Genomic DNA, 25,403 nt, shown 5'->3' on the forward strand with positions numbered 1-25,403 from the left:
GTGTGGGATCACAATCTGCTTTTTCCTATAAAGCACATTTATTGTAGGAGTTTGATTTGAAAGAGTTTCAAGTAATTTAAACTCTGGCTGCAGACGCACAAATCATTTAAAAGCGAATTTCTCCAAGAGTTTCCATATATTAATGACATTGTAGGTTGGCATTACGAAGATCAATTTATATTTCTCAAACAACCACCACCCAGCGTATTAGATGTGTGCCAGAAAATAAACTAGGATGAACCAGCATGGTACAGAATTAGCCAACATGATATTAATGGCTGTATTATGTACCAAGGAGTGGATTTTCACTGAATGCACCATTATTTTGAAGTGTTACTCTAAGTGTGAATTCTGGTTAGCAGTGGCTCTTCACACTAGTAGACATGCCCAGAAAAGAATGAGTCCTGCTTTTTTCAGAACCCTGCACTATTTTTTACATAAAAAGCTCAGATTCCAACACCCTTACTCACACACCCTGAAATGCACCTTCCACTGAGATCAACTGAAGCATTTGAGGAGTAAAGTACTGATCAACATGAGTAAGGGTATGAGACTCAAGCCCCAAACAAAGATAGTCGTTTCCTCAGCCATGGCTTTAGCGCCTCTGGTATGGAATTTAGGGGTAACATGACATGTAGGACTTTGGTAATCATCTACATTCCCTCAGGACTTGAGGAGCAAGATAGCACATTCATCCTGCAAAGAAATTACACTGTCTCACTGGAGAAGCCTAACTCTCATTAATGGAAGCTATTCAGGTGCACCAAGAAGAAAACTGGCTTATCCGGACATCCTAACAGGCCTCAAGAAAACTAATTTCATTCGCAGAAGTTAACAGTGTGACATTTATGTCTGAAGACTTAAGAGTTCTCTGATAAGCTATTTGAGGCCTGTCTTTATAGGTTTAATGAGCACTTAGCAGCAGTTTGGAGACTATATAAGCTAAATGATGAGAAATGGCCAAGACTGCTGCAGCAGTGTGGAACATACAAAAAAAATCCTTCACAACCGTGGTTTAGTTAAATATGCACAATTTTATTTATTGAAGAGATTAGGACAAAAACATTAAACCAAATACATGACAAAGCACCAGAGGCAGTAAAACCCCACCATGCACATCACCAATCTTTCCTCCTACAAGGTACTTATAAAATTAAAATTAAAAAAAAAAAAGTCCTTCTTGACACAGCACCATCTTCAGAGCATAAAATCATTACTCCCTTTATATTCTTAGTTACCAAAATAGAACCAAGGCAGGTCAGCTGCAGCTAGCTTCATCTTTTGATAAAGGCCCATGAAACATCCTCAAGAGTGGGACCGTAACTTCCCTGCAGGGCAGGCAAATAGCATCCATACGTCAAATGCCAAGCAGCTGTACGCACATGCCACATACTATAATTGAGCACAAATTCAAGTAACATTTACATACTACAGAGTCCACATGTACCTACCCAAAAAACATGACCACTTCACAAAACGTATACAGGCAGTAATATCAGAACAACTGAGGTACTGGAAACACAAATATTTATGCAAAGAGATTTCAATATCATACAGCAATATAAAAGCAGTAATTAAAAACATTTGCCAGTCTAAATCAAATAAAGCTATCTAGAAAAAAAAAAGCTAAATAAAAAGTTATTCAGGGACAGAAATACCTGAACAGAAAAGAAATGCGTTAACTACAGCATGTAACATGTCATCCCAAGTCAACCCGTAATTGAAGTACTGGCTTAATACATCACTACTGTGACATTTTCTTCAATAAATAGAGTAAGTCTTGACAATACAAAAGGTGCATATTACTGCATATGTTTTGGGAGAAGTATCCATATTATAATAATGTTCAGCTTATTAATACCCTTTTATTTCTTATTCAGGGCATAACAAAATAACCCACAAAAAAACAAAGAAAAAACAACAGTTGCCATCTCAAGAGAAATTCAAAAGAAAAAACGTTAATGTTTTTCTTCAATAAAGAGCCCTCTATTTACATGTGGGCCAGTCAGTTAAACAAAAGGTTGGTTCTGAATCTAGAACTGATGCAAAGGCTTTCTGCCCTCTACAGTCACATACGTGCAGCATGGCAAACATGGCAGCCAGTATTTCAAACCCTTTTAAAAATAACATAGGTTTTCTTTTCTTCTTTTAATATTATAGCAGTAATGCATCTGGAAGCTTGAGTAATAATAGCTTCCTGCAACAAACCATTTGACACAAAACAGAACAGCTTGTTAAATGACAGTTACTTCCCCTTAAGGGAACAAAGCATTAAAATGTCATTTCCTGACAAGAATATTAAGTAGTATATTTAGAAGAAATATGAGTTGAAAATAGCTATCAAGAGACATGAACTGAACTTTTGTTTACTTTTTTAGCACCCACTTTCATGTCTATGTGCATTTAATTTTTTCTTAAATGAATCCCATTAATTATTAGACATCAGATTTAAAAAAAAAATAGCCAATTGTACTTTCCCTGAATAATGGCTGAAGTTAAACATTTAACAGTGCGATGCCAAGATGCGTGTTGAGGCAAAAAGTTTCTCTACTTGTTGTGAACTGCAACTATTTTAATGAAACAGAAATAGGAGTGATACAGCTGCACTGGAATTGGCATGTGCAGTCAGTCTCCTTGGCTCCAAAAGGTGAGAAGCTACAATTGCTCCATGCTGCCTTCCCCGTCCCCCTCCAAATCAATCTAACCTGATAGCAAGGCTCCCTCCCCCCAAATCTGTCCCCATGCTACATTTGTTTATATTAGCTCCTTGTGGAGATTCCTTCTCAAACCAAGGAATCTTTTGTGTCTTTCGCTACCAAGCTAGGCTGATGCAGGATGTGATTTAACATGGTCAGGAAGGACTCCTTCATGTGGATATCTCGTCATTGTACCTTCTGAACACCAGTCTTTGTGCTCAGTTAAAGAATGGGTCCAAATCTTCTTCCATGTTGACATCAGGCACCAGCTGATCTGATACTTCCTTAGCACCATATCCTGAATTAGAGACATTAAAATCTGTAGAAAACCAGGGATGGTCCAGAATTTCCTGTGAAGTCAGCCGTTCCGATGGCTCCCGGCGCAGTATGCTACGTATAAGGCATTTTGCCTTGGGGGAGAGAGTCTCTGGAATGTTAAATTGCCCACGACGGATCTTGCTGAAGAGAGAACTAGGCTCAATGTCATGGAAAGGATAGCGTCCAACTAACATTGTATAAAGCATGACACCTAGACTCCATACATCTGCTGCCTTGCCAGAGTAGCTGCCATTTGTGTTCAAGATCTCTGGACTCACATAGGCCGGGCATCCATGCTTATCAGAAAGAGAGTCATCATTTCCTCGTAAAATATATGCATCTTCTAGACTCTCCAATTTTACTCTAGTCCTGTAGGGCAAGAAAATAGAGGCAACCATTAAACACACTGATGAATTCCAGACTATTGCAATTACATGATGATGATGATAATACATCAGAAAAAATCAATCATCAAAAAAGGTGCATCAGTTTGGAATCCCCATTCCTAGGCTAAGATTTCCTTTATTTGCAGTAACATGTGCATTGTCTCTTCCCTCCCACTCAGACATTTGATTTTATTGAGAGAATAAATATAACCCCAATCATACGCGCCTACACTTTCTAGTAACAAGACTTAAGTTAACAGTAGGGCACGCATGAGAAGTCATTTCAAAGCTCTTGCTAAAAGGAGCATGGTGGAGTCTTTCATTGCCAAGTTCACTAAGATTGTAACTAACAAACGGGAGTGGAGTGTGTTTTAGATTGTTCTTGTGGCATTGAATCTTCCCCTTTCATTACGCAAGTTAGGGTAGTTTCTTTGTTTCCAGAGGGAAATTACCGAGTTCACTGAAAGTCAGGAGGTAGCTTCTAGCTTATGAAAACTAGAGAATTCTTTTATTACAAATTGACTACACTTTTCAGAGGAAGCATTTACATACAGTCTGTGTTTGGTGAAGGGGAGTTTGAAGTAACATCTGAAAGAGGATAAAGCTCAGAATCAAGGAGCAGCTGGTACAATAATAATCTACTTGTAGGAGAACAAAGCTTTTTCCTCATACAGACCACAAAGTGACATACCAGCTAAGGGCTAGAGTACAACTCCCTTATTGACACTGGTGAGCAGTCACTCACATCAGTAGTTCCACTGAAGTCAACTGGAGTAATGAAGTCACAATCTCACCCTAAAATATCTTTTCTCTTTAAACCCAACACACAATACAGGAAGAATGCACTATACAAATAAAATTTAAGTCTTCCCAACCATTCCTTTAAATGGCATCACATTAGCTAGGTATGTTACAATGGTATTTAACAGATTAAAACAAGACTATTATGCTTAGGGGAAATCAAGAGAAATAAAGCAATACAGTTCTTTGTGATGGACAGGTTAACAAAAAATGATTTTCAGCACGACCATAGAAATGGCGTATCTAGATTGGAAGCTCTTCATGTCTGAAGTGTCATGCACTTGTTAGTACAATGCAAGAATAAACTCCGCAGTGGCAAATTCTCTTTTATTTCAAACTAAAGTGAAAAATGACTCCAAGCTTCCTTGTTACATTACTATATTAGTACAGTCTAACTATACATATCTATATAACATTTAAAGTTGAGATCCCTTTTCACTGACAGAGGGGACACTGACACTAGTTACTCTTTAGGCTATAGATTTTATTCGCCAGTAATGACAGGTTGTTTAGGAACGGTTTTAGTATAATGCAAGCACATTGGAATCCTCCTTCTCTGAATGGAACAGAAACATAACATTTATCAGGATTTTCTTTTATGAGACAGTGTTCAATGTAAAACATTCACATCAGGGATCATAACCGAACATTAGCTAATATGGTCCTAGTCTCTTTCCATCATTGCTCTATGCGCTGTGCCCCTGGTAGGTCCCAGGACCAGAACAGGCCCTGTACAAGACAGTATTCCAAAACCATTCACAGGTGGGGCTGCGAACAGACTGCAGGCCACAGACCCTCATTAGAAAACACCTTTTTTAATAAGTATTAGGACGCAAAATGGGAGTCCTAGTTCTTAAATATTTACTGAGGAGAACTTAGCTTGGGCTTGAGTAGTAAAGGCAAGCGTGACCCACGTTGGCTTTAGAACTGGATCCAGGACAGTTCAGGGCTATATATGTAGAACCAACCAGGGCAGACTGTTGAAACGTGCTATATAGCAGACTGCTCTATAAACTCTCCAAACACCCTGAGACCATTTCAACATCTAGAGACATTTACTAGTTGAGGTCAAAGCCCTTTTGGCAATGTGCCTTGAATAAGGAAGTCATAAATACCTAATTCAGAATTCCTGGCTCCCAAATACAGGACATAAAGGCACCTTATTCTATGATTAAATAGGCCAATGTTTTCTCCCTTAGTTCACAGTGATGGGATGTGTGCCATGCATCAGCTTCCTGATTAACTACCTATTGCCGGCTTATAGACACCTCTGGTGGCGATGGACAGGCAACCAACCTCTAGCACTCCAAACAATAATCTACTGCAGTAATACTTCACACAGGAAAAGTTACGAGACCACAACCAATTTCCTTCTGTGTCAAGTTCAGAAGCTCTTTATGCCCAAAAGGGCTGAAGAGGGAAGCTGACTAAACATGCAGGTAGGATTCCCTCTGCAATCCTAAATATACACTTGTTCCCATATCTACACAAGAGAATAGAAAAGGAGGGAAGATGAGAGAGGAGAGAAACGCAGAGGGCAAAGTCGGACTGAAACTGAAGGCAGAGACATGAGAGGTGGTCCCAACACTGCAGCCTGTCACATTTTCCACCAAGATGTAGAGCAGAGTTACTCAGATGTGCACTTCAGTCACCAAACTGCCAAGCTGCAAAGCCATCAGTTCATCTTCGTGGAGAGTAAAATACACACACACACAGGTTGGAGAGGCGTATTCTATTTATAAGCAACTTGTGGGAGGGAATCCAACACACACACCCCTATGCGTTTCCCTCTGCTGTTGACACTCAGATGGTATTTATTCTCTTATCGTACTTTACATTTCCAATAGAGCTATGGATTAAAAAGAGAAAGACTAGTGAGTATTTTTGTGGTGTTGTTTTTTGGGTTTTTTTAAAACCAAGTTATTTGAATTCCCAAGCCTTTATGTTCTTGTGACTGAGTGGTGCCGTACAAAACTGACGCTGTGGGACCAGAAAGACTGCTCCTCTCCCTTCAAAAATATTTGATTCATAAGGAATCCAATGAGAGAAGAGGCTTCCTTTATTATAAAAGCAAGCAACGCACACACATGCTGGAAATGGAAAACCGTACTATGACCTTGAGCCTTATGCAAGGTGCCCTGCATTACAGGATCAAGCCCTATATGCATGCTATTGCAGGTTTGGTTTAAGCCAGTAAACTGAAGAGCAACTGGCCATTTTTGCTTGCTCCACCATAATCTGTGACTGAATGAAGCACACAGCCATGTTTTCATCCTTCTGAACAGAGTGGATTTGAAATCTTATATATTTTACACCCACACTCATTCACTCTCTTTTTATTTATGATTAAAGCAACAAAACGGTGGCCTTGCTAGAGGCAGTGCTTCTGTGAAGGTGATCAACAAACATGCAAGCTAGTACATTTGCATTTCACTTTGTATAAAACTAGCAGCTTGCTTTCTTAAGCTCTTACACATCAGGTGTACTGAATGTAAATTAGTACCTACTCACATACCATGAACTGCTTGGACATTTTATTTAGCTAGGCTGCTTTTGTGAAAGATCACTAAGACTAGCATAAATTTACAACAATGAACATTTTTCACCGATTGGAGAACACATTATGATAAAGCTGTCTACGCTCAGTCAGAGAACATGTGCAGGTATTTCCAAATGCTTTAGATGCCAAGACCCACAATCAGTGAATTCAGTGGAGAAAAGAGAGAAACCCGACCTCCCAAGTACTTAAAGCAGTCATGGAGAAAAACATTCTGGCCTACATTTTCAGAAGTGACAAGTGATTTCGGATGCCTCAGTTTGGAGCGTCTAACTTAAAATATTTTAAAAGGGGACCTGATTTTCAGAAGGCATGAGTACTTGCCCTTTTAAGGAGAATCACAATAGCAATTTTGGAGTGTCCAGTCATTCCTGAAAATGTAGGTCTCTGCATAAAGGGTGGGAAAGTCATCCAGTTTCAGAGTAAACAGACAAGCCTAAATTTGATTCTTAGCAGGCAAGAGACACTCTCAAAGCTAATATTTTAAAAAGAATTCATTATTAGTTTTGAAACTCTTCACATTGTGCTGTTACCAATTTGGAATAAAAGAAAATTAAAATATTAATTTTGCAGTTAAAATCCTTCCTTTCTCCCAATAAATCCACTACTGACCGAAGAAGGAGCTATGTTTAAACATTACTATAGGAATGGCTGATGCAAAATTAATCCCTAAAAGTTCAGATGTACACAATTGCCAAAGACGGATGGGAGTCACTTTCTACATATACTGTAGTGCAACAAAGACTTTTGTGAAGGCCTGCATAATTACAGTACATAATTTCAAGTTTTAATGCAGAGACTGAATAAGCACTTGGAAAAAGAACATTATGCATCTATCAGATCATTGATAAAACACTGCATTAGCCTAATGCATTAAAAAAATGCAACCCTGAATCAAGGCTACTTAAAAAGGGGAAGCTATTCTGCCTATGAATGCTTTCCCATTACTGGTGAATGAAACCACAGAAGTGCAATCAGAGGGCAGCAGTGGTACTCAGACGGGAAATGCGTCTTTGTCCCCATAGAAACCGTCAGGGAAACCCAAGAAAAACAATACCACTCTGAATTTCTTATCAATATGCCATTCATTACTTGACTGCATTCAGACTTTGCTCTTCAGTAATGTAACAAAACCTGATCAATTAAACCTCTTCTAGAAGATTCTTCAATGTAACCTCCTGAGTTGGCATCAATTCCTGGCAGACAGCTTTGTTATCATACAGCCTACACTTTTTCACAGTGATTCACATTATTCTTCCCTGCAGAGTTTGGGGATTACTGACAAATTACTACACTGCCTTTTAACACAGAAGCCAGGGCCACAAAAACTCTGCAATCACACTCCAGCTTCTCTCATGTTGTCCAAAAAGCAAACAGGATTTCCAGAACTAGAATCAGTGGAATTATTCAGAGGCCTCAAAGCTCATTTTTACCACTAAGGGAAAAACCTGAACATTCAACAGACACACTGTGAAATGAAAGAGTATTTCTGAGGTGCCCTATAGCTCGGAAGGGCATGCGTGAACTGAAGGTGTGATCAGTACGGCATCTGTCTCATGTTTCTCCAAAACAGCGTATACTGAAACGGACTTCTTGGCTGCAGCAGCTGAACCTAGCGTTAACGTTTTAGGAACACAGGGACTGCAATATTGCACCAGACCAGTGGCCCACCAGTAGCCAAGACCAGCTGCTTCCAAGGAAGCAGCAAGAAACTACTCTCACTTCTAACTTGATAGGTACATTATCCACTTGCTAGTGAAGCACTGTTGGGAGTGGGTGTTCAGGAATGACAGTAATTTAGCCAGTAGCCCTGTGCTCCAAGAGATCAGAAAGCAATTTCTATTGTTATCTGTTCACATCTCTATAGTTATGCACCAGAGAGCAAACCAATATCAAATGACAGTTTGGGGGGGGAGGAGAAAAGATTATGTCTTCCATCTTAAGACTCCTTCCTAGGTTAGACCACACACACAAGGCATTCACATGACCATATGTCATAGGCAACATCATTCTGGCTGAGGATAGAATGGCATTTCCTTTGGCCCCCACAGACCTGGCTCTCGCTGGACAGAGAGACTGTTGTTGAGCCATACTGTTTCCCCACTCCAGGGACAGCGACTACTCAGGCAGGATCAATAATTGCTCCCACATAGCCAATAAGCAAATCCAATCAAGGTAATTCAGTAGCAGCTCACTATAAAAAGTAAAAATTGAGCACAAACTGACTGTGCCATCAGATTAGTGAGAAAATGCTGGCACTGCTCACTATTCTCTGTGGCGAACTATTGTAAATAAGAGAAAAGAACTTCTTCTAAACAAACCAGGCCAGCAGTTTGAAGTGAATGTCTACTTTAGATACACGCACTATTAAATCCTGACATTTGCTAAAGTGAGCATATCATAATTTAGTTCAAAATTCATCTCTGCACCAAAGAGCATGCTATCTTACCCAGGGCAAAGGGGACAGCCCCTTCCCTCTCCCTACAACAACTTAGCAATGGAGTGCAGAAGGGCAAGTGCTGCATTCTCAGTATTAATCCTCCTTCTCCCTATGTCACAGAACCCTTTTGGTAGGGATTAGGCTACACAGTGAAGGCACAGGCTGGCAGCTCTCCAGCTCCACTGGCCTGACCCCACACCACTCGCAGACTACAGCAAGTAAACTCGGACTAATGCTGTCAGAACGAACATACCTGCTTTCATCCTTGACAAAATGTCCCCGTGTCTTTCCAAGGGGGAGGGGGATCAGACAGCGCAGGAGGATACTTGTTACCAAAGGAATGGAAAGATTCTCCCACCACCCCACTACCATGCAGGGATGGGAACTGTGCAGATTCCCTCACCATCCCTAGAAGAATGCCTCTGCAAGTACAAACTTCAACCCAGTTGCTCAGATTCCAGAGTGATGAGCATGGCTTAGAAATTTAGGGCCAGACCCTTAGCTGGTATAAAGTGACATAGCTCCACTGACTTCAGCTGAGCTCACATTAGCCGAGAATCAGACCCAGATTGCCCTTCATGCAGGATAAACCCACAGGAGGGATGACGTGGCCCCACTATCTTGTTTGTACAGCATCTGAACAGAATTCCATGCAATGGTACTGTCTGCAAGTGCATACTGCAGTAGGAATACCTTATAATGCATTTGTCTGTGTTCTTCTAGATTTAGGACACAAGACCTTCACTAAAGGGAATGTAGTTCCAGTTCTGTACTTTTCTAACTGAAGAGGATCTCAGGTTATTTTTAGTGAGGGATAAGACTTTGTTACAAGACCACAAAGATTCCATTATTTGATAAGCATCTGGGATAAAGTGGCTACCTGAACTCACTTTTATCTTTCTTAGATCGCATTAGAGGTCAATGGTTTTAAAAGGCTCCACTTGCATCTCTATGCACCTATATCCACCATGTTCTCCAGAGCCTTTTACTCCAGGAGTGGCAGGAAGGAACAAAGACAGGCATTTGGTTTAGTTAAGATAGCTGTCCACAAGGAACATAAGAACTAACCCCAAGTTTACTGCCCCAGGAGACACACTAAATAAGCAGCCTGATCTTCAGAGGTGCTGAGCACCCAGAGCTTACATTGAGCAAAACTGGATCTATGCAAAACAGTCCTAGTTTTGAAAAATGGCTAGATTTTGGGTGCTCAATTTGAGACACTTTACAAGAGGCTGGTTTTCACAAAATGCTGGGTGCTGTTCTGCAGACGGCCTGAAAATCAAGCGCCTTTCCAGTGTCTCAAGCTGGGCAACCAAAAAAACCCACTAGTCACTTCTGAAAATGTAGGCCATGCATACTGGCCAAATATTTATTTTGGAAAGTGAAACAAATGTCCAGTAATCAAAACCTGCCGGGGGGGAGGGGGGGAATTAGTTACTATCATCATCAAAAACCCTGCAGAAAGTCAGCAATGTAACTAAAACGTGACTGACTTGAATTCAAAACAAAATGCTGAGCTACGGTCAGAATTACACAGTTCATTCAGGAATCTACTGATTCAATGTTATCACCTAAGCACAAGGTGAGGGAGAGCAGCCCTCTCAGGGAACATGGTGTACACCACTTGCTGACTTGTCTGAAACACCCAAGAAGAGGACTGCCAATCACAGGAGAGTGCCCATAAATGATGCTTCATTCAGTCTATGTGCTTCAAGCACAGAATGTGGAGACACCTAGGCACTAAAGAGTAACAAACCCCTAAGAGAAAGGGGTAAATAGCTATGGAGGTGGGAATGATGGGAGGTGGTCTGAGGAAGTGGGAGGGAGAAAGGGGGAAAACACCTTCCAACTAGGTGGGAGTGGTGCAGATATTCCACAAGGGATGGTCAACTCCTGTTGGAGGACCCAGTCTTCTCTAATCACTGTCCGGTCAATTTGGAGCTCCCATGCTCTTCCAGTAACCAGCGCTTCAGTACTGTGATTAGAACAGCAGAGGGGACTGCTGGCTTCTATTCCCAGCTTCTGCTACTCCCTCGTTTGTGACCTTGGCCAAATCACTCAACCACAATGACCACATTCACGTCTATAAAATGGGGAAAATATTTACCTACCTCACAGGGACATTCTGATGCTTAAGGTTTGTTGATTGGTTCATGGGCTCTGGCAAAAAGGCATTGTATAAACATCTGGATCAAAAAGGAGGCTTAGCAATCAAAGGACACAGAGAGCAAAGGGACCATGAAGCTCGCTGCTGACAGAAGTTACTTAACTGTTCCGGTATTTATCTGAAGTTTGATGAATGAGATTTACTGCCTGGGAAGACACAATCCAACCCTCCCACACACTGTCAAAGGCAAAATAATTAGGAAGAGCCTCAGTTTCTGGGTTGAAATTTGATCTATGCTTAGACCCTCCACAGTTCAAGTTACACTATTTAATGCTACACCTTTCCTCTCAGTTTAGGTTAATGAAGGATGATAGAGCAGCCGATAAAAGAAACCTACTTTTGTTTCTGCATCTTTATTTTAAGAAAGCTGTTTACACAACTGCCATTGCTACAACGGAAAGCTCTTTAAACAGTTTCCCTAACTCCTAGAAAGCTTGCTTGTTCACTGTGTGTTCTAAGCAAGGTTAAAGGTTGCTAACACCAGAATTCAACCAGCTGACTGCAATGCAATTCGACAGGAGTATGAGGGGAGGAAGCACGGTGGGTGGAGCGACGAAGAAACAGCACTGCCCAAAATAAGAGAAACAGTCACTTAGGGCAGGTCTACACTTAAAATACTGCAGCGGGACAGCTGTACGGCTGCAGCGCTTCAGTCACGATGCTACTGTGCTAATGGGAGAGCTACTCCAATCAGCATAGTTAATCCACCTCCGTGAGAGGCGGTAGCGATGTTGACAGGAGAAGCCCTCCGGTTAACATAGCGCTGTCTACATGGGTGGGGGGGGCGCGCGGGGGGGCGGCTAGGTAAGTATAATCGTGTCACTCAGGGATGTGAATTATAGTGACGTAGTTATACCAAATGTAGTGTAGACCTGACCTTAACAACAAGTATGCAGCAAAATAACTCTCTGCTCCAATTTTCTGTGGGATCAGTTTTACTGCGCTAGGATGCCAAAGAACAGAACTAGGTTACCTTAAAGCAGCATACACTAGCCCCAAGGAAATGAGCAGTTCCAGAAAACAAAACAAAACTGCTCACTGTACCAAATAAATACCTATTACACCAGCACAGCCTTTCTAAATTAGTGGATTGTGCTCAATGTGTTGCCTTGGTATAGGATGAAGTGTCAGGTTATATTTATTTTGATTAACTCTCACCTGCATGCAATTTCCCATATTTACTAGAAGAATAAGGAAAAATTCAATATCTGGAATACCAACATTATTTTAATTTTCCCTATCAACAACAATGATTAATGTGCAAGATCGTTATGCTTCAAACATTATGACTGCTAATATTTTAATATAATTAAAGTCTTTAAAATGCTATAAAGAAATTAATAATTCCCTGACAGGAGAAGTGTTACTTGTGTTAGGAAAGCCAATGCAAAGAGCATGCTCCATACACAGACTGATTTGATTCTTAAATCTTCAGTGTGGTTCCTCCTGGAACAATTATGTTTTATATAAAACTGATGAATTACTTTAATACATATACAGCAATACTGGGCACATTGCAGTTTTTAGCACAGTCCAATGAAGACTCTACCATTCTGTGACATCATTAGGGGGGAGAAACAGCTGGGAGAACTGCACATTTCCTCTGCCCATAGGCACAGAGTATGCTGCTAGGTCAGTTTATAGGTGAAAAACATCTCATGACATGAGCATACATAAAGCCCCACAACCTATAAAACAACAACCTGCCTGCCTCTCTCTGTGTAAGAGGGAGAGGTGGTATTGCACATCTTGTGCTGTTAGTGTGTGTCAACTATTTTTGTGGTGTTCCACAGCAGTCCATTTTTTTTAAAATTAAAATGTAAGGACCATTTTTAAAAGCACAGGGCACCCAACGGAGCTCCCAATTAGGCACCAAAACAAAAAAAAAAGTTGGTCAGCTCCTACATGGAAGCTGAGCTGTTTTGAAAGTCTAGCACTGAATTGTATATAGCAAAGTCACATCTCTCACTACGTAAACAGATGTGAAGCTGCTCTCTAACCCAGCCTTACTAAGTGTTTCCACCCACATAGCAGCATCTTAAAGGGCTTTACTTCTTCAGAGATGAGGTATGAATTTAAAAGTCTAACTTTGAAATCCTAACATTAAGCTCAGTCCATTTCACCCTGACAATTTGCATTTAAAAAGGGTAAATTAAATGCAAAAAATCTTATGTTAAATAAAACAGTTAGATTGCATAGTTCAGGTCAGGAAACGCAAAAGTACTCTTGTACTCTACCGTAACATTACCCTGACTACAGTGCATATCTGTATATCTCATAGAATTCAATTAACAATGCTCAAATACGTAGGCTCTCAAAGCTGGATAAATTAACACAGCTGTAAGACCCTAGGGCCGGATTTGCAGAAGTGCTAAGCCCCCAAAACTCCAAATGAAGTTGACAGATGTAATAACCACTGGGTGGAAATAAATCTATCACTCTTCCCATTTTTTTTGTTTAATTTTAACTGTGCAACAGTAATTGTAGATTATGAGGTCTTTAAATTGAATCCTAAGCACAACATGTGAAACTTAATGCACCATCACATTCTAGCTTTGCTTTAGAATATCACCAGATTGTCATTAATGGAATTAGGGCTCAATCCTATGAGGTGCTGAGCACCCTCAACTGCCACTGAGGTCAGTGGGAGTTAAGGGCACTCAGTACACCTTGCTGGATTGAAACCCTACATCTTTCTAATTTACAGCTGTTATACAGGTTCAGAAAGGGTAAGAAAGGTTCCAACTGTGCATGTTTTTAATAGAACTTCAAGTGTTAGGACTTGGTTATGTATTCCTAGACATCATTAGGCCCAAAGAGGAGTAGGCACTAAAACTCTGAAATTGATTTTTTTTTTAAAATGAATTTGAACTATTTCTGAAGAATACATAGATTTATTGATCTGGTTCCTAGTCATCAGTTGCTTTTGCAGCTCTCAGCTAAAAGCAGCCAAAAAGTGGGAGAGTTTTCACTCAAGTGCTGGCTATATGCTACTGTTCCGATCGTGTTTCTACTGAAATAAAAAGGTCAGATGGTCTTCAACTAAGGGAACGGTTTCAGAGTAGCAGCCGTGTTAGTCTGTATTCGCAAAAAGAAAAGGAGTACTTGTGGCACCTTAGAGACTAACCAATTTATTTGAGCATAAGCTTTCGGGAGCTACAGCTCACTTCATTGGATGCATCTGATGAAGTAGCTCACGAAAGCTTATGCTCAAATAAATTAGTTAGTCTCTAAGGTGCCACAAATGCTCCCTTTTTTTTTTTTCTTTTAACTACGGAAAAGTTTAACAGGGGTACGTGTGTGTGTATATATTAAAGATGAATTGCAAAAACAAACATGAAAACAATTTGGAACAGAAATCTGTGCAGAAGGATCCCAATTAAACAACAGTGGGAGGGGGAGGAGAGAAGAGAAGCCCAAGTTATTTAGCAGACATAAAAAAAAAAAAAAAGATGTAAAATTGTAAGATTTGCCTTCTCCTACTTCCTGGTTCATTACAAATGTCGCAGACAGCAGCAATCTGCGACAACCAAAATACCATGCATTCCAAGCAGGCTGCTGGTTTCTGTGATGATGTTTCTCAGAAAGCAACATCACAAGCACTAGCAGCCTTGTTTGAAATGCCTGGTATTTTGGATGTCACCGAATGACACACTCTGCAACATCTTCAGTGAACTAAGAAGTTGAGCAAATACAGCAGCAGCAGCAGACTGGAACTGATGACTGATTGCGTTCTGATGGTTTGGAGCATGTGAAGAAAAATAAAAACAGAATCTAGTTCTTCTCTTTCTGCCTTTCACTATCTGTTTCACCCGACTGTCTCAAATTTGTTCGGATGAGGAATGGTTATAATACATTTAATGTTTGTAAATCACTCTGACATAGCTGGATGAAAATTAATTTTCTTATTGCTGGCTTAAAAGTAACTAGCAACAGCCTTTTAACCTCTAAGCGTATAGTATTTTAAAAACTAGAAGGAACGTTCTCTTTTAGTTAATAATTGACCGTTTTTTGACCCTCCAGTTAATGTTAACAATAAAGCAGTGCTATTGTAGCACATACCTATACTTACTTGGCCTTGTGCCTTATAATGTAGTCAGATCTTGGGAAGCGTTTAGTGCAGGATTTCCAAAGGGCAAAGTTCCATAGTAACTCTGCTCCCATTGATCAACATCCACTGACTACAATATATAACCACACCTGTTGTGAGCATATTATATTCTCTGTGCAATTTTTTTTTATTAACAGAGTAAAAATGAGACTGCCAATTTAAAATACCATATGTAAATTTTCTTACTATACTTGTAAACTAAGCCTCTATGTGCTATCGTGATATAACTATTTATTAATAATAAAATTAACAGTGACAATTCCAAAAACTCAATTGTTTCCATTTTGCACTTATCTCAGACTGGACCCAGTGTTAATCACTAGTGCCCCTTTCCCTTAAGACTAGAAGCTCCATCACCCGGAACTTATGTATTGCAGTGGTGGGGAAAATGGAGAAGAGCTATTTGTTTTTAAATAATTGTTTATGTGGGAATTAAATATGAAAATATTTCTGTTTGTCTTAGGTTTTATTAAAAGCCTGTTTTTACAAAATTTAAATTTCAGTTTTAAGTTGACGGTACCCATAAAACTCTAATTAGAAAAAAGAGAACGTTTCTATTCCTCATAGTTGAGGAGAAACTTACAAATCTGAATAGATGCAGCACTGTGTTCCTCAGCCTGCAGATGGATCTCTCAAGTGCCTTTACTGCTACTCAGAGCTTTCCTGAACAGCCACAAAAATGAAACTGACAAGACACTGACCTATTCCATTAAAGCAACTGAAAATCCTACACACAGCAGTGAAAATGCCAATTTCACTCTGCTACAGCTTGAGTAGAAGAACAGGCAAATACTCAACAGAATCACAGGACTGGAAGGTTAGAGAAACAGAAAACTTAGAAGTGACTCTGGCGTAGAGAAAGAGAACTCCCTCCCTCTCCCAGGAGCCAGCTAAAGGGTTTCAAACTAATCAGAAGTCTATCAGCCAGGACTGATTTGAAAGAGGAAGCCCCCCAAACAGGATCAAGGACAGCCTATTGGGAACAACACCCCCCACACCCTGTTTCCAGTAGCTGGGGATGAGGACTGCACTTCTCAGCAGACTGTTGCCTCTATGCCTTTTTGGTGTGGCCCCTCCATCTTTTGGGTCAGCCTGCAGCTAAGTAGGCATAAATCCTCTGCATGAAATAAGAAAAAGAGGGGAACCAACACAATACACATCATAAAAAAGGTAACGCACAAAGCTCCACCTCTTTCCATTCCCTTTTATTTTAAATCCTTTGAAAGTCACCTTCAAGTTTAATATTTCTCCCATGTTCCACACTGCTCCAGCAGGGCTCAATGCGTGAGAAATCACTACCGAAATGCATGATGGAACACAATTAATGGGAACTGGTAGCCACAGGGAAAGGATTCTAACCTTCAAGGGCCTGAAGTCTGCTTCCCCTTCATCTACTCATATCCAGAACCATCTCACCACAAAAGTAAGGAGATAGGAAGAAAAAAAAGTTGGTCCTCCAAAACCAGCATTACAACAACTCTGCTCCTCAAGTGCGCCACCCACCAAACAGTGCAGGAGTCTAACTTGTTGCTGTCACATGACACATACAGAAGCAACGCTATCACTGCACTGTCCTTGCCACTTCTGGTCAAACGGTATTAACAATGCTGAGAGTTCTCCTCAAAGAGTCTAGGGTTCTTGTCAGCTTTAATCCCCTTCTTGGTGGATCTCCAAAGGCCAAATCCCATGAGGGCCTCAGGGCCCTGAACTGTAAGTGAAGTCAGTGGGGGCTGTGGATGCTTAGCAGCTTTGAAAAATCAGGCCTCATGAATCTCAAGTTGAGCACTCAAAAGTTGACACACCCAACCACCATAGACCTTTTATGTAAATGCAGGCCACGAAGGAAGTCTGTGCCACAAAAAGGAGAAAACAGACTTCCCAGTGCAGTGCCTTAACCACTAAGCCAATTCTTCCCTCCACCCGTTAGGAATGGGCAGCAACTTTAGTCTCAAATCCTACAGATCTTGGGGATCTGCCACAGGCCTCTGCACACTCTCTCCTCCATGTACACAACCTCTCTCTATGCAGCCAGCTCTTCCTCCAGAAGCCAATCCCTACTCAGGACAATGGAGATTCCACAGTGCAGAGGTGGTGGTTCTGGAAACAATACTAAACATCCATACTACTTGGCTCCAAAATCCTCACATAGTTGTTAGAGGAAAAGTATGCCCACTTCAAATATGGCTCCCCAGCTCCAAGGACAGAATGTTAGTAGAGCATGAGGAAAGGAGGGAAACTGTCCTAAATAAAGGATTTCCTTACCAGGCTTCCCTCCACACATCTGCAGGGTTTTTCTCCTCATCAGCCACAGAGAAATAGGGTTACAGTAATGAACCCAGTGCAATATTAACCTTAACCTAGAATTTGCTGGCTGTAGAAGAGCAAGGAGAAGAGAAACTAACCCATTCAAACAGCAATCCCAAGTCCAACATGCAAAAGATTCTTACCTTTCTTCATCCTTAAAGATAAATTTTCGCAGTTTGAGATCCCGCAAAACCAGTCCACCATCATGACAGTGCGAAACAGCAGAAGCTATTTGGTAGAACAGTTTTGCTGCCTCTTCTTCTTTAAGCTTCTTGCAGGTACGAACAAAAGAATGCATATCCCCATAGCCTCTTTCAAAGAACACGTATGCTTTTGTCTCCCCAAGAATTATTTCAGTAATTTGGTTGATACTGTTGTGTGCAGGTAAACAAAAACACGGCGCTAATGACTCTTGGTAGCAACCAATGTCAAATACCTAGAAGACAATGACAGTAAAACAAGGGTTAAAGATAGCGTAAAGGTACAAAGCGGTAGTTATATCTGGCACTCAACACTGTACAGAAATTTGTTGTTGTGTATGTACATTGCTTTTACAACTCTTCTTGCTATGTGTGGAATTGTCAGATGTGCATTTGTGCACGGTGTTGGGGAAAAAAACAACCCAGAGACTATACCTCATTACATGGAAGGGAATGCTAAGCTAGGTAGTTTTTCTCCAGAAGTAATAGAGTGAATAGCTTGAAGACTCAATATGTGATTAAACCCAAATTGTACTCTACATTATGGTTTGAGGGCCATAGTTATATATAAAGATGTCAGACCTCAAAAGTAATCAAATTAACCTTCCGTTTGAAGAAAGCCAACTAAGACCTCAGGGACCATGAGCAACCTGTGGAGATTTGTACTTAAAGAGATCTTGTCAAACTAAAGCCAACAAATCTCTTTACCTATTTTACTAACTCCTTAAAGCCTTAACATTTTTCATGTTTAAAATCAAATCTGTCACCATTAATATTGTTTACTTCCTCTTACTTATGTTCATCGCTGACAAGAAAAATCAGAGAAGTCAGTTTCACTTTCACATTCTCAGTTTTGCAATAGTTGTGTTTTAAAGGTCAGAAAAACTTTATGGAAATACTGGTTTTAGACTTTATACAAGCTTTCTTTAAAAAAAAAAATTAAATCTTGGGGCAAATATAATTGAGTGTCCCTTTAAAAGCTGAGTGTCGCTTTAACAGTAAGCAGGTTATCAGTGATCTTGTGAATGGGCTATAAAAATGCATAAAGGATGCTGGGAAATCCAAATATAAAATGTTACTATAGTCTAGTGATTATGAATGAATCAGTATTTGAGTCAATTAAAAACTCTAAAGCAGTGGAAAGATTCCATAGAGAACAATGGAATGCTTACACTTTCTTACTGTAGAGCAACAGATGACAAAGAGTGTATTATATTATACTGTTATACTATTATATTGCCCCAGATGCACTGTAGGATACAAAGGAAGGGGTGAGTGTTTCCAGCACCAGAAAACACTATTACTGTCTAACACATTCTGGGGTGTACTGCTACTTTCATAACAGTAATCTGGTCCCACTAGAGATGCAACTGGCTACTCTTTGTATTGTTTTAGTTAACAGCATTGAGAGAAGCTGGTATATCCTTAAACCAAACGCCCATTAATATGATTGTTTTTCATATCCTAGCTTGCCTCCTTGGGGGGCAATCACTGTCATTTCCTCTGAAGCTTTAAAAGCTTTTAAGACTAAAATCTTCTGACATGGTTCAACAACAATTTACAAAAAGCTTTTAAAACAAAACTAACGTTTGTAGTGCTTCAAAGCACAGTTTTGACAAATTCCTTCCCCAGGAGAGATTCCAAGATGGCAGAACACTTGACAAAATGGGCCAAAAAAATACTTACCTGTGTTGCTATACTCCACCACAGACAACATTCATTCAGACAGGCAGACGCCCAACTGACCCCACTCATTTTATAAGAGGGAAGATTAGCATCAAGGGGTTCTGGTGACATGATAAACCACAAAGGCAGCACTCAGGGTTTGTTGCTAAAACCCCACTGCATAATTCATTCCAGAGGGAAACTCACTGACACTTGGATCTGTGCTGAGGTCTCAAAAACTTAGTAACTACCACATTAGAAATGGTTGGAATTACTAAAAAGTAGCTATCATAACAATGAAAAAGGACTTTCATAACCTCCCAGTATTTTAACTGTCTTCATTTGAAATACCATTTCCACAATTCTTATGCAATTGTAGTGTCCTTAAAAAAACATCAACCACCACCTATGTTATACTCCATAGTTCTGAGGGAACACTGATCAAGTAGATCTCTGATGTAAGACAAGAGACCATATGTGTTTTGCTTTTTTTAAAGTACTATCATACTGTCACTATCCAGAAGTTTTTTTATAAAGGGCTTTTTTTGTAATCAACCTATGTAATATCCCTGGACACAGTTCAACACAGTTCAATAAACAGCAGTCTGATTTAGTTCTTGTTAGCAAGGGGAAGTGAGCACACATATTGTTCAAATGCCACTGAACCCAGAAGCAACTAATGAATGGCATTTGTACAACTGATGTTCAGATTCATTTGGTTGCACCCACTATCAGGATGTGTGTGCTATCTCACCCTGTGCCCACGCAAGAAATTACTTAAGACTATCTCAGTAGGATACCAGTCAGTAAAACTTGTTAGCTTTCTTAACAGGGAGGATATTTGTCAAATAGGAGTCATGCAACTGTAGGGTGTTTTAAAGTATGCATTAATTGAGGTAAATTTAGGAATGTGATAACTCCTCAGTCAAAATAGAGATTCAAGGCAAGTTAATTGAATGGTGTAAAGTTTTTAAAAACTCAAGCATCTTAAGAGTGTACGGCTCAATGGGAAAACAAAACAAATTAACCCTTTGAGGAACTGAAATTTTGCTGCAGTCTGCCGTAAAAATATCCTGAAATGCTGCAAGGCTTGCAGATAAGGGAGAAAAAACTTGCTAAAAATAGAGCACAGCAATGAAATTACTACTGGCCATTCAAGTTTTTATATAATTTCATGCAGAGAATCAGCAGGATACCCTTATTTCATAAGACAATGCAACTGTCCTAATATGTAGCTCTATTCTACAGTAAGGAATGGAGCTTTCATTCTAGAAATTCTATTTCAACTTGTATTTATTTTGGCAACATAATGTATGCATATGTACAACATGCAATATCACTCAGCTTCCAAGGACAAAAGACTTTTTTTTCCTCCAACTAATCAATTGTAAACTAAATCTTCATTAAAATCAGGGTTTATGACTCATAACTGGGGCGTCCATTTACATTACCCTCTGAATCAAAATGTTTTACAAATAGATGCAAGGAGTAAATTAGCACCCTCCCCTTGCAATATATGCTAGTCCATAACTTCTTGTGAATCAAATTTAAAAGTATGCAATAACCAACAATGTTATGACCAATCCTTTAAATAATGAGTGTCTGTCTATTGTTCATTACAGAGACAACTCAACACCAGAAATTTAAAAAAGATTGCTAAATGGCATAATCATATATTTTGGGAACAATACAAGCATTAAAGTGCGTGTTGCAGGGTTGCAATTTGCTATATAGTCACACTACTATTGCTTACGTGAATGAGCATATAATGCACCACAGACAATGAAAAATGTAACCAGTGCAGTTTAGGAACAAAGAGGGGGAAATATTCCCTCAGCTTGAAAGGGAAATGCATCGCTTGATAGAAGTGCAGGCATGTGGGTTTCCTTTTCCCATGGGTCACCTTCGAATGTTAAAAGAAAATGGGGGAGGGGGTGTTGAAAAGCAGGCAGTCTACAAAGAGTGGCTTAGGTATTTTGTCTGCTCTTCTAAAAAAACGTAGGTGTACAGCTTTTATTCTTGCTGAATTGTGCAACGGGGGAGGATGCTATTTACAACCAACCTCCTCAACAAAGAAGGCTCAGAGCTCAGCAGGATTAATTCCAGGTGGATTTTTAATCACTTTTCAGACAAAGCTGTCTACAACTTGCAAGGGTTTCAAACTGAAGAAATAAAGACAGACACAATACAGTATCTTCAAATTAGCAGGGGGCTCCATTTTGAAGAGAGAATGGGGAAGGATCAGGTTATAGCATGATCAAACTAACATTTAAACATATATAAAAGATGGTTCTTCCTAGTACAGTTCATCTTGGGTAGAAGGCAGCTTGGCTCCAGGCCACCGTTATAACGTGGCCATTGTCTGGAGTGAGGGGGAAAGTTACTGGGTGCCTGTTTAATTCTGTTCGTTTAGGGTTTGGGTTTAAACTGATCTAACAATCGAGCTAGTCGATATTAGTTGGCTATCCGGTCAAATATAAATCAATACACGATCTGTTTAAAAAGATAATAATGGAGAAAGGTGTTACCTTGCAAACCAGCTCCTCTCCACTGTGCAAATGCACGGCTCGGAAAACGTGGTCTCCCTCAAGAGGCTCCAACAATAAGTATTTCCCGATGCAAGAAACGCAATGCGACAAGTTAGGAGTCTCTGGCGGGCTCGGAGAGCCTAGGTTCGGACTAAAACTCTGGCTTGGCTCGGTAGATCTTATAGACGAGAGTTCTTCAAAATCCTGGTTTTTATTCCGAGGTCTCCCATATCGCGCTATTGTGATAGGGGTTGACCTTTGTATGTTCATGGGTATTGAAAGAACCAACCAAAGTTATATACCAAACCCCTGAGTTAAGAAGATCAGTCACTTGCCAGTCCAGCTGCAGCTGCCTTTCTGTTGTTTTTAAAGGGGGTGGGTTACGTAGATTAATAGTACCAAAAATAATAACCCACAATAATATCAAAGCGATTGTTTTGCAAGCGGATCAGCTTCAGAGCAGCGTGCTGAGACCCGTGTGATCAGAGAAAGAGGATTTAGCCGGAGGTCCTTTTGTTTCTTGTACGGCAACAGACTCGTTTGACTGTTGGGTTTTGTCTTTTTCAGAGAGCAACAAAGTTACTAATTTGAGAACGTGGAGAGCTGCAACGTTCGATTTTCGAACCCAGCCTCGCAGGGAGGCTGTAATATAAATAGAGCAAAGAGGGGGGGAAAGGAAGGGGGAGGCTGATTCGGTATCAGTCTCTAGTGTCCTAAACGCCCACTAAAATTTTTAATTCGCTCAACCCCAAAAAGGTTAAGTAACGTGCTGCATAAAGGACTGGATTGTCCTTTCTCTTTCTCTCTTTTTAATACAAGGTGAAAGGGAAAAAAAGAAAGTTGCCTACGTTTTAACTGTAGATGGCGTCTGAACCTTTCCTCTGATAGCAAGGGCTATCCAGAAATTCACCAAAAAATAGAGGGAGCATTTAACTTAAAAGAGCGGTCAGCGGCAGCAGCAGAGCCGACAAAAGAGACAGTATAGCTATAAAAAAACCTGCACAAATACTTCGGTTTGCCTCGGATATTTTTCCCCCCAACAGAGTGAACTGCAAAACCAAAAACAAATGTGCACAAATATCCACACAATTATGCAACGCAAGATTTTTGTTGTTTTAATCAAAGAAAAAGTGCAATCAAGGACACGATCAAGAGTCTTAGATATCCATTGCACGAGGGGGTTTTTTGTTGTTTCCCCCCCCCCCGTGTGTTTTCTCGCAGGGCCTCCAGGCGCTTTAACAGAATTCACGCACAAAAGAAAACAAAACAAACTGCAGGGGGAAAAAGAATCCTGGTGGTTTCCTTTCTCTGGGGTGGGGGAATGTGCAGGGCGGGGGAAGAGAAATTGCAATCACTCTCAAAAAAAAAAAAATATTGCCGGGATCTGATATATTTCCTAGAGGCAGGAGAAGGGGGAAGAAAGGGATGGCCGGGCCGATCCCTTTCAGCAAGGCATCATCCCTCCACCATGTATTAATAGCTACTTACGTGGCTGGGATTCTCTCTCTAGCTCGCGCTATGCCTCACTACTCAATGTCAGCAGCTCCCGCAGCACATTTACACCGTGCCCCAGTGCAAAGGCTGACTGCACAATCCCCGCCGCCGCACGGCAGACTGGCTCAGAGGAGAAGCCCACCCCACCCTGAGCCGCCTCCTCATTGAGCCAAGGCACCATCAATCACAGAGCGAGCCTGCCAACCCGCCCTGCCCCCCCCCCCCAGTCTCTTCCCTCCCCACCTCCACTCACTCTCTCACTGAATGAGCCGGTTTCAGGGTAAACAAGGTGAAATATCCTTCCGCAGCGCAGGCTGTGAAATAGGAGCTGTGTGAGCGCTTTGTAGCTGCGGCTGGCAAGTCACTGGAGCTGCCTGAGTCAATGCTGGGATCTGGGCCTGTCGAGTTTCCCTGACCTCTGCTTTCCGCTCGTTTTGTTTGCCTGGCATCTGGTCTAGTCTGGTTGGAAACTGCGTGAACCTTGCGGTTGGGGGTGGCTTCTTAACCTTTTTTTAATAGATTTTGCCCTTAATAAAAATGGAATAAACGCTCCTTAAATAAGAACCCACCATTTCCCCCCTTTGCAAGCATGAACGCTGTGTGTGTGTTAGATGCGGCCAGAGGCGCCCAAGGCTTTTTCTTTTCTTTTTTTCCTCAATGAAGAAATCAGTTTTTCCAAGCAATGTGGGTCTTAACAGATTGAAGCAAGCACCAGCAGTGACTTCCCAGTGTCCTTAAGTGGGAGGAGTTGCCCTCACTCCAGGACTGGTTTAATCACCATTCCAACCCTGAAAGGTGTTGTGGGGGGAGGGGAAGGTAGCGAGAGCAAACTCATTTGTATTACATAGAGGAACCTATGAATGAGTCAGCCTCGAAGCACAAGTGGGGTTCCTTTTCCTTGTTAAAACGCCTCTGTTTTTACAACTGATTTTGGATGTATATAAAGTTTAATGAATAGCTCCCCAAGCCCAATGTTTTCTCCCTCGAGTTTGGCTTCCTGACAATTCTGGAGCCAGCAAAGGGAGCAGTGTTAAAAGCAGAAGAGTGCAATCCAGGCGTGAAAGGCAGCCGCATGCAACAGAAAATGGAAATGGTTTTGCCGTGCAGCAGTGAGGCGATGCAATGTAGGGCAACACAAACTGGGCATTCGCTGCTCAAATCCTGCTCAGGATTTTGTTGTGACAGATGAGAGGGTTATTAACTGGGAGACAGCATCCACTGTTTGGGGCAATGACCTTTGTGACACAGTTCTTGGCAAAAACTTGGGGTATTCTAACAAACTTTAAATAACCCCAGTATAGGAGAATTTATCTTGACTTTTGCACTCAAGAAATACATTGTAATGAATGCAGCATATAGGCTGTAAATGGATCCACAGGGAGGTGTTGGTATTTGTAGGGGAAAGAGACATTTGGAAAACATTTTAGCAAGAGCTTTTTCTAAGCCAGCACCCCTTCCGCTTCACTTATTCCCTCCAGGATGGTTTGGGTCTTGTGTTGTCCCAGAAAAGCTCTGAGCTGCAGCTATCCCCTGTTAATGTACCAAAAATGTAGATATAATAAAAATATTGAAAATGAATATGCCTAACCTTGGGCCAAAATCCTGTACAGGCCTGAGGAAACTGCAGGGCTTAATCCCTTGTAAATCTAGTGACAAACTAGTGACAATTCCTTTGTTTAGGGGAGGAGGTAAGGGAGAAAAGAGGATAGCTGCTAATTTGCAACAGTTTGTGAAGT

The 25,403-nt window shown here is 40.8% G+C and overlaps 1 protein-coding gene across 2 annotated transcripts; it reads right to left on the reverse strand.

The window, feature by feature from the left end:
• Positions 1-1,014: 1,014 nt before the first annotated feature.
• On the reverse strand, positions 1,015-23,775 carry TRIB2 (tribbles pseudokinase 2). Of its 2 annotated transcripts, XM_084622611.1 has the most exons (4): positions 23,662-23,775; positions 22,174-22,815; positions 17,924-18,216; positions 1,015-3,383 (listed from the first exon to the last, which is right to left on the reverse strand). In XM_084622611.1, the coding sequence occupies exons 2-4, from the start codon at positions 22,441-22,443 to the stop codon at positions 2,915-2,917; spliced, it is 1,032 nt and encodes a 343-aa protein (XP_084478737.1). In that variant the 5' UTR covers positions 22,444-22,815; positions 23,662-23,775; the 3' UTR covers positions 1,015-2,914. The 2 variants fall into 2 exon arrangements, with proteins under 2 accessions (XP_084478737.1, XP_084478736.1); XM_084622610.1 differs by having other exon boundaries at positions 22,174-23,775.
• Positions 23,776-25,403: the final 1,628 nt, after the last annotated feature.

Source organism: Lepidochelys olivacea (assembly GCF_965140295.1).
Source record: "Lepidochelys olivacea isolate rLepOli2 genome assembly, chromosome: 3".
Taxonomy (NCBI): domain Eukaryota; kingdom Metazoa; phylum Chordata; order Testudines; family Cheloniidae; genus Lepidochelys; species Lepidochelys olivacea.

Coding starts and splice junctions, on each gene's coding strand:
- TRIB2 (XM_084622611.1), bottom strand. CDS start 22,443: ATGAACATACAAAGGTCAACCCCTATCACAATAGCGCGATATGGGAGA. Junction 18,217..22,173: donor GAGAGGAGCTGGTTTGCAAG/GTAACACCTTTC, acceptor ATTGTCTTCTAG/GTATTTGACATTGGTTGCTA. Junction 3,384..17,923: donor ATCTTTAAGGATGAAGAAAG/GTAAGAATCTTT, acceptor CTTGCCCTACAG/GACTAGAGTAAAATTGGAGA.